This window comes from Gossypium hirsutum, chromosome D06 (assembly GCF_007990345.1).
Source record: "Gossypium hirsutum isolate 1008001.06 chromosome D06, Gossypium_hirsutum_v2.1, whole genome shotgun sequence".
NCBI classification, from domain to species: Eukaryota; Viridiplantae; Streptophyta; class Magnoliopsida; order Malvales; family Malvaceae; genus Gossypium; species Gossypium hirsutum.
This window is the reverse complement of record NC_053442.1, coordinates 57,891,790-57,902,144: the sequence shown is the minus strand read 5'-3', so window position 1 is coordinate 57,902,144 and position 10,355 is coordinate 57,891,790. Positions and strand designations below refer to the sequence as shown.

General features: G+C 31.9%; 1 protein-coding gene across 1 annotated transcript; it reads right to left on the bottom strand.

Moving 5' to 3' along the window:
• Positions 1–3,753, bottom strand: LOC107910082 (tonoplast dicarboxylate transporter). Its single transcript, XM_016837835.2, has 6 exons — positions 3,138–3,753; positions 1,430–1,907; positions 1,293–1,336; positions 1,115–1,210; positions 516–1,029; positions 1–428 (listed from the first exon to the last, which is right to left on the bottom strand). Exons 1-6 carry the CDS (start codon positions 3,558–3,560, stop codon positions 391–393), a joined length of 1,593 nt encoding a protein of 530 aa, XP_016693324.1. The 5' UTR covers positions 3,561–3,753; the 3' UTR covers positions 1–390.
• Between the last annotated feature and the right edge of the window lie 6,602 nt (positions 3,754–10,355).

Here is a 10,355-nt window from a genome sequence, read left to right as displayed (position 1 = left end):
TGAGGTGAAACTTCTTGATCTTGAATTCTTTGTTTTGATGGTAGCTGTACACTCCTCAAGTTTTTGAGGACAATTTCTACTAACACAACAATTCAGGGTAATAAATTCATCACTATGAATGCACAAACATTTTCTATAAAAATTGAAAAACAAATGAAATACATATTCTACAAAATGATAAAAGTAGATTCAAGAATTCTCCCCACAACTCTTCTGATCGCTCATCACTTTGTTGCAACCAATAAATGAAGCTTCATTCTTCTCATGCTTTTGCACAACTTGCGATAGACCTGTATGGCTGTACATCTTGTCTCAATAAATTTTACCATTTTTTTGCTATCAAACGACACTATATACATAGATGTATATATATCATACTTCCCCTTGCAGCTATTGAACTCCTCCGTTTAGTCCAAAAACATAAACACCTGCCATCACAAAAGTTTACAACAAATTATAAACCCACAGAAACCTGTCGTTTGAACTAAAAATGGAATAAGGAAGGATTAGCTTACCAAGCGTAGGCATTAACAAGGATAAAATCACAATGCCAGCAATCTTAAGCGGTATCCCCGTCTTCACCATATCTGGAATATTTATATGCCCCGTCGCGAATCCAATGATATTCGAAGGTGTTGCCGTCGCAAGAATAAAAGCAAATTGTGATCCCACTGCTCCAGGGACCATAAGGAGTAATGGGTGAACATGCATGGTTTTGGCCATTTGAATCAAAAGTGGAAGTACAAGGGTAGCAGTAGCATCATTTGATGTTATAAACTCGGTAATTATGGCACAGATTAAACACACCGCGGGGGCAATAGCTAAATACGGAGCCTCTTCGAGAAAATCTAGAGTTTTGGATAATTGATCAGCGAGTCCGCTTGACTGGACACCGTCGGCTATGGCGAAACCAGCCCCTAGTAACAAAATGATGTTCCATGGCAGCTTCTTGCATTCGTTCCAGTCCATCAATTTCTCTCCCTTTCGCTTCTTGTTGGGAATTACGAACAAAAAAGTTGCCACAAGAACCTACACGGTTTAAGATTATAGTTCATCACATCAAATTTTGGGGCTTTATCATTGCAAGTCTTCTTTTAAAGTTTATGTTACTCACACTGACGGTTCCATCGCCTGCACGGCCATTGAAGAGAGTTCCCCATCCCGGAATGTCTTCAGTTATGCTTCTGGTCATCCATAAAGCTACCAGCACCTGTAGTTAGCCATTTACCTATGTCTTATTAGTTAAAATTCATTATAAACATAATAGTCATTGATTAAAGATAAGTACGAACCCCGAACACAGCTAAAACCATCTTCTCTGCAAAAGCCATTGGACCTGTTCATACCAAATGCAAAATACTACTTTAATTTCATCAAATTATATCATTGAACTTCGATTATTTTAGGGGTGCTTTATTTGTTTATATACCTAACAAGTTGAGTTCCCTCTTGAGGTGGGTTTTATCCAAGTAGGCAGAGAGGGCTTGGCTAGAGCCTCTGGATAAGTAGAGCAGACAGAGTATCGCCCAAAACGCGAAGAAAATCAAGAGGGCCAAGGGGAAACCGAAGAAGAACCATGTGTTATAGCCGATGGGTTCAGCATCTGGATATGAGCCTTTATACATGGCTACCAATATCAAGTTGACACCGGTTCCGGTGAGGGTGCTCATCCCACCGATGGGGGTGGCGAAAGTGACGCCGAGGATGACAGCCCGACAGAAGTCGCGGATGTGGGTGGATTGGGTGGGGCCCGTCGGGAGGCGCTGTAGGATCCCGGTGGCAACGGGCATCATCATGACGGCGCAGGCCACGTTGTGCATCCACATGCTGAGGAAGAAAGTGGTCCCGCATATGCCGAGTAAGAGGAGAGGTGGGTTCACTGGCTCCCCGCAGAAGCGCGAAGTGATCTGTGTGATCCGCGCACCAACATTAGTTGAGTAGTCATGATGGGAATTTTTGGTTATGATATAATATTGTCTCTCTAAATCCAAAACAGATATGTTCATATGTCTTGTCAGAAGAAAAAAGAGGGTGTGGCACCTTTTTTCATTTTAATGATTGGGTTAATTTCACCAGAAGTCCTTATATGACGACTCAAAGTTGACATTAGTCTCTAAATTTCAAAACATTCTGATTGAAACTTTAAATTATTAGTTTTGTGACAATTACATCTTTCTATTTGCTTAGCCATCAAATGTCAATTCAAATGTAACACTATCTTTTTAACAACATTGTTTTTCTTTAATATGTAAAATCTAAATTGTCCATAAATACATACATATTTAAAATTTAATCCAAGCATTTTAAAAATGCTACATATAAGACTTTAAATCAGTTATTAGGTTAACATTAATACTTTGATGACTCAATTAAGATATTTTTAAAGTTTAGTGGCTAATTTAGAATCTAAAAAATAAATTTAAAAACTTACTTCAACAAATGGTATGATAATAAACGGTAAAAGATATGGTCTGAAATCGGTAAAACTACCATGAAGACCCCTATATTAGGAATCGATTGCATTTTACTTCATTTATCAAAAAATAGCAAATTAGTCATTATATATTAGATTAAAGAGCAATTTGGTTCTTCTGTTAACAATTTCATCCATTTTTTCTATTAAAAATCAATCTTTATGCGTCAGCATAAAGTACATGTGGCATGTTATATGTCACTATCTGGTTATTCTATCAACTACACTAATTTTTACCAGTACAAATAGATGACATTTTTAATAGAAAGGACCGTTGTGTCATTTAATCTAATATACAGGGACTAGTTTGATATTTTTTGCAGTCTGAAATCATGTTGAAGCTTTTGAGCAAATTAAAAGACCCAGTTTTGTTTTTTGCCAAAAACGAAAACCTTTTTTGTGATAGCATTTGAGCAAAATTTCCTTTTAATTGCTTCAACAAATAGTATAAGAATAACCAATAAAGGAATTTATATTTATCACGTAATCTTTTAATAATCTACTTTGAATTTGAATCCAAAATCGATCCAGACCCAAAGAAGCTGCTATAAACTTCATGTGTTCTATGGATTACTGTCAGCTATGTCAATTTTCTAACAAGAAGAAATCAACTTGAGGGAGAAAAATACAGTTGAAACGAGTAAAATCGATAAGGGAAACTCACATTTAAGGCCAATCTTCTATGAATGTTGTAGCGCTCAACAGCAAGAACAAGTATAAAACTACCCAGAACCAGGGTAATCACATCATCCATATACGAGTGGGCAACACTATCTGCAGAAGAAATTCCAAAGAGGGGAAACAGAAAGAGAGGTGCCATGGAGGTGATTGGCATCGGCACGGCCTCAGTGAGCCACCAAGAGAAGACCCAGGCTAGAACAGCTAACATGTTCCGGCTAGTCACTGGGCCATCGAACTTCACAAAAACACACACGATGGCACACAATATGGGTCCTAACACCACATAGAAACTTTTAAGTGAGATCAAGGATTTCAGAGAAAAGGGTGAACTCGATGACGACTCCACCGATTCGTTGATGGGGAGAAGTGGGGCTTTTGAATCATCGGAATTGTCACCGGCGGGCATTTTTCCGGCGAGATGGATATAAATTAAGTGTGGTGGAAAATAAGAGGCTTGGACAAGGCTTGCTTTTATATCTAAAACTTCGGACGGAGGCTAGCTGCTGACAAATTCGCTTTTCCCCGTAATTAGTTGTTTTTGGCATATAGCTTACAAATGTTGATTAGTATAAAACATTAGAAACCATAATGATTCGATAAATTTAATAAATTTAAATATATATATATATATATATATAGGAATATGTGTGGATTCAAAGTAGGGATGCATGGGTAGGGCCAATTACAGATCATCAACAAAGCCACGTGGGTATTTTTATTCCACAACTTATCTTAGCCTTTGTAGATTAGTCCTTTCATGGGTTATTGATTGTTACATACAAGGTATAATTTCTCAAAATGTTTCAACTAATTGAGATATGGGACTGATGAGTATTTTTCTGCCGTGTTTCGGGATAATTGAATATTTATACACATGGTTATTATTCATAGAATTAACGTTCTTGTTAAGCTCTATGTATGTTGTACACGTATATTGCTCTGGTCTACCTACTGGACTTTGTAGTCTTCACATGTGAACTCCTTGATATATGCAAACTGGGATTGCGAACTTCCCTTGCGAGATCTTTTGACGAACCCCCACTATAAGACCTGCATGCACTCAATTGGTAGGCCTAACCTATTCGCGGATAGATAATCTAAATTTTATCTAAACTTTGAGTTGATGATACAAATACGTAACATGGAGGATAATGGAAAAAAGTGTGAGAGCCCCAGTCAACCAGACATTTGTTTGATTCAAGAAAACAAATTCATGGAAAATAAATAAAAAGAAAAGTGCCAACAATTTGTTTGTAGAAAAATGAAAACGAAGGTAGAGAAATAAAGAAAAATAGTAAATGTGTTTGGAAGTGATAGCTTTTGTCTGTCTGTTTTGCAAGTGACAATTTTTTAAAAACAAAAATTACTTGATAAAGATTAAGCTGACATCTTAGGTTTATAGCTATCTGTTTGGGGAGATTACTTCTTAGCCTGTCACTGTTTTTGTTCTACCATATTTGAATTTTCTTATTCAGGTAACCATAATTGAATTTTAATTAGTAGGAACAAGTTAAGTCATATGTAATTCATTTAATGCAAATAAATTAACAATTAGATTTGGATGAAAATAATTGGGTATTTAAATAAATTCATAATTGAGTTGATAATTCGATCTCAATAAAAAATTTAAATAATAATATCGATAAATAAAGAAGATGTGATGTATCATTAAAGGGGAAGAGAATGTTGGACAAAACACGTTAACAAACAAATATAAATATAAATAATTATATTAAATATAAGATCTGAACAAGTGATAGAAACAAATATTTATATATATGAAAAAAAATAATTAAATAAACAAGATTATGAAAACTAGAAATCAAATAAGAGAATCAAGTTTTATTAAATGTTGAGGCCTATTAATACAGTTTTCTTAAAACAGATTCGGGCGCTCCTATGGTACTTGGAGAAATGTAGGTCGATTGTCTCCCAGGATACAACAACAAGATGATCGAAACAGTAATACCTCTACAGTGATCAACGAACAAAACCTTGTCTTCATCTATCACGGAAACATATGAAAATATGAAGAGAGAAAGAGAAGAATTTTCGAAAGCAAAATAAATTTGTTGTGAGTGTGTGTCTAAAAAATTCTGTAGAATTCTTTAGGCTTTTATAGGCATTCAATATAGTGGAATTTTAAAGATTTTCATGAATAAATATACAAAATCTGCATTAAATGAGTTTTTAAATCAATTTTGTTGAGATCATATTAGGCTAAAATATCTACAAACCTATTTTGGACCCGATTGATCTAGACATTTCACGTCAACCATGTTGTGTGAGTGCACCCCAAGTATGAGTTTTAAACTTAGTCATTCAATAACCCTTTTTAGGGGGTTTTCATATATATACACATTTCACACTTAGTATTTAACCAATGTGAGATATAGGCTTTTCTTTTCCTCAATAAATATTCACAAGTAGCTTACTTTGAGCATCAATTTCTCATTCATCACTCAACCATTTTGAGCATATGATATATCGTTATAAAGATCTCATGGAGTAAAATATAAAATCATAATTTTATTATTCAACTTTCTACCTTTACCAATCGAGAATATGCCTCAAAGTTTCTAAAAACTATAATTTTTTTCTACAGAGAATTATAGTAATCATGCTATCAGAAAAAGATTAGTCATAAAACATATTTTATTATCAATCGTTTACCTCTTTGAATATCATTCACAATAGAGAAATTAGTCATACTATCAACAATAAATACTCTGATTACGATAAAAAAAAACTTGAATCACTTGAAAATCTAGAATAAATTCAACATCATCGAATGGTTTTACATGTGGGGGATATTTGTGTTGAATTAATCTATTTAATTAGGTTTGTTTTTGCTCCACATGGGAAACATTGGTATTTTAAGTTCAAACATTTGGGTTGTGAAAAGTAAGGTAAAGGGATAAAACTCAAAAACACAAAGAGGAAATGTACAATAATTTACTCGACCAGTTGGACTGCAATAATTGTCAATCAATGCTAAGCATCCAAAGGTTGGTGGGAGCAGCCAAGTGGACCAACTGGGAAAAAGTGTTGCACCTGGTTCAGGTTTTAACTGAGAAATTTCGAGGTAACCAAATGAAAGGGGACGCGTGTGGGTGGATAAGGTAAAGGCCAAACTGAATTCTAATAATTCATCCTCGGCCTCACATGGTCCTTTAGGCTTAGCAGTGCAGTCCAATCTGAACATGAGTGAATGTGATACATCCCCATACCTACTTCTTACACATGGGTTGTTGTTTGTATTTTCTAGTTGTCCCAAAAATCTGGACTGAATCAATTGGGCAGCAATCACCTACATGCTAATATTCTTCTGTGGTGAATCTGGACTGAATCAAGCGCCCCTAGCATATTCTTCTGTGCTTCCAATACAGCATAATATGGGACTCTAGGGGCGCTTTCAATAGTAAGAAAACATAGGGTATGATTGAGTATCGAGGAGTTAAAAAAGTTAAACTAAAATATTAAATGAAAGTATATTAGTTTTTTTCATTTCCGAAAAAGTGCATATTTTATTCGAATCTTCTTTCATAATAGTACGAAACAATAGTATTATTGAAGTAGATATTCGAGTAGAGAGAAATCACTTTACTAAGTTGGTGTTATCCATTAATTGGTTCCAACTTTGTTAGGAAATTACCAAAAAAATCAATTTGCAAAGTAAGTGATATGATCATACAGGTATTTTTGACTTTTTTATATTTTCATAAATAAAAATAAAAATTTGTCCATAATAAGATTTGAACAAAGGACATCATACATATATAAAAAAAAATTCTTTTACCATTTGAATTAAATCAATTTTTAATTTTTATATGAAACTTTAATAAATATATTTATTATATATTTGTATATATTAATAATATTGTTGATTGAATTGATGTCACAAATTAACTCAACACTAACATAGGATTGATGACAACACTATAATAAACGATTGTATTTATTTAGTATTTTAAATCTAATATATTTTGTATCTAAATTTTATTTTACTCATTTTTTAATCTAATTTTCTTTTAATATCATAAATATTTTATGTATTATTATTAATTAACTATACATTTCATTATTCATTGTATATACTCATCCGATAAAATTTCTAGTATACCTTTTTAAGATTTTGTCTCTTGTTAACTTAGAAAACTTAAAACCGCCTCTTGAAGCGACGGAAGAGCAATGGCATGTAAAAGCCATGGTTTGGTCTCTTTAGCCTAGAGAGCATGATTGTCTTCACGTTGGATTAAATTTTGGGAATTGGGTCCATAAGTTTTGTTATATGAACTATATCTATGCGATATACAAATTATAGATTTATGACGTATGTTGATTTCTGATAAGTGTAATAGTCATTATCTTATTATTAGAGTACATACAAGTGTCACAGAATTAGATCTTTCGTCTCATAATTTATATAATTTTATACAAATTATAGATTTATGACGTATGTTGATTTCTGATAAGTGTAATAGTCATTATCTTATTATTAGAGTACATACAAGTGTCACAGAATTAGATCTTTCGTCTCATAATTTATATAATTTTAAGTAATTTTTTTATTTTAAATGCGCATAAATTAGTCTAATTCTCGTAAAGTGGAAATTCTCGTCAGATTCTCTAAGACACCGAATTATAAAGTGAAAACAACTTAAAGATAAAAGAAAAAAACTCAAAAGAACAAAATAGCCACAAAAAACCAAAGCACGCCAAGTGTTTGAGTAAACGCTCTCAATTAGTATTCACTTCTAAAGAATGAAATGCAATTGTTACAATGACTGATTACAAATGAGAGGGAGATCCTCTATTTATAATTGAAACCTCCCAAATTTAACGGTACAATTAGATTTACATCGACACATGAGATTGAAGCATATCTACAATTAAGGGATTTACATAATCCCCAATATTACAAAATCAAATATTATCAAATTACAAATATTATCAAATTACTTTCCTATTTATCAAGGTAGGCCTAATTTTCCATAAGTGTTTTGCTGGGTAATCAAGGCATCAAGTAGGTGGGGTTTGTTACTTGTTTTTCGAACCGAGCCAGTTCAAGTTAGTCAAATGAACTCCATTTAATATGTAGAACTCCATGAAACGTTCTTATTGCAATGGTTAGGGGTTTTGAACTGCAACCCGTAACACAAGAGAAAAATGTATTGGTCAAAAAAGCATTAGAGTTTGATCCGAGAGAGATTATTATATATAGAGTAAAATGTCCTAGTTCATTTATAAGTGTACTTGTACAAAGCAATGTTTTAATATATACGAGTATATATATATAGTAATCTCTCTTAAGGCTAGTAAGAGCGAGGTGAAACTAGAAAACCTTTTTGGGTCAAAATTAAGTTATTTCATCATTTTAATATTTTATATTTTTATAAATTTTAGAGAATAATTTTTATTTTATTTTATTTGACGATTCTATTAAATTATAAAGGCAACAGCTCTGCCCCTCCTGATAAGGACAACGGTAGTATACGGTAGGTCTTTCAATTGTTATTATAGTTACGTATAAAAGTTTATGTTTTTCATTAATTCAGGTCAAAGGGACAATGTGGTAACAAAAGCCAATTGCTCGACAAACATGAGATTTTTAGTCCCTGCAATGCCATGGGTCAAAGGGAGGCAACTGTATGTGTTTTTAGTTGATTTAGTTTCTCTATTATAATTTATTTTTCGAAATATGTATTTCTAATTTTAAATTCTATCATTTATTTTTCTTAAACGTATTATTGTATGACATACACACTTTGTTAGAGTTATGTAACCCAAATTCCTATTAAAATAAAATATAAGTGGCAAGATAAGGGAATCTGCGAGGGCGAAAGCCGAGGGTCGAAGTGGAATTTGTATAGAAGTTTACTTCCTCTATTCGATATTTGATTAGAATAAGGTGTTTAAACATTCTATTAGACTTTGATTAGAATATGGTTTTACAAACCCTTCTCTACCTGTGATTTTTTCCCGAAAGAGTTTCCACATAAAATTCTGTGTTCTATCTTTTCTTTCTTTGCGATTCATTGTCATTATTGACGTTCTATTTTCCACACACCTTCGTATTTTTCTATAAATTAACAATTTCATACATATCTAAAACAAATAAAAACTCAAATTTTTTAAAAAAGGGGTAATTAACTTTTTGATGGAATTAATGAGAAAAAGAAAACATTTTGAATTATAAATTCTAAAAGTGATGAAAATATAGTAAAATAATTAAATCTATAATATAGGGACCTGTATAATTTGACCAAAATGAAATCATATTAAATGTTGAGAATATTAGACCTTTGTCTTTATGAAGAAAAAATAAAAATGGTTGACGTGGAAACAATGAATTATCCAAATGTTTTATCAATGCTTGTGGTTGGCGTTTTGACCCTCTCAAAGGCCATTTCTCTGCATTTTTTATTTTTTTTTATTTTCGTTGATAAGCTTCAGCCTTTTTAAGTTTATTTCACTGCCATTGGAAAAGGAAAGGTGGTGAGATTGGTTTTGGTTTGAACCATACATTTCGGCTTCAATTCTACTTAGGATTCAGCATGACCCAATCCCATTCGTATTACTTTTAAAAAGTATTTATGAAATAAAATATTTTTGAGTTTTTCAAAAGTATTTTTAAAAAGTAATGCTAAACTAATAAAAATAAATTTATTAAAAAATATTGTTACTCCTTGTATCTTGAGAAAAGAAATGAGATTTTTATTTTTTATTTAAAAATTCTAGTTCGATCATTAATATTGTTAGTATTTTTTTGTTAATATTTATCAACTTGGCATATTAATTAGATTGCCTTCATATGATGTAAGATATGATTGAGGAATAGCAAATATATTGACCAATTTTGGTAGAACTATCAATGATGATGATTGGACTATGATTTTATAAAAATATAAAGACTAATAACATATTTTAATCAATCGTTTTTTTTATTGTTAAAAGATTTTTACTTTTATATAAATTGAACCAAAGTCAGAATTTGATATTTAAAGGTTTTTTCGTTTCTTATTCTTAATTATTAAAATATTTTAAGAGAAATTTAATTTTTTTTCTCATTTTCATATATTTTTATTTTTATTTTCATTGTTAAAAAATATTTTAATATTTTTATTTCCAAAAATAATGAAATGAGAAATCAGCTACACCCTTAGAATTTCAAATTTTCATTTATGATATTTGGAATCCT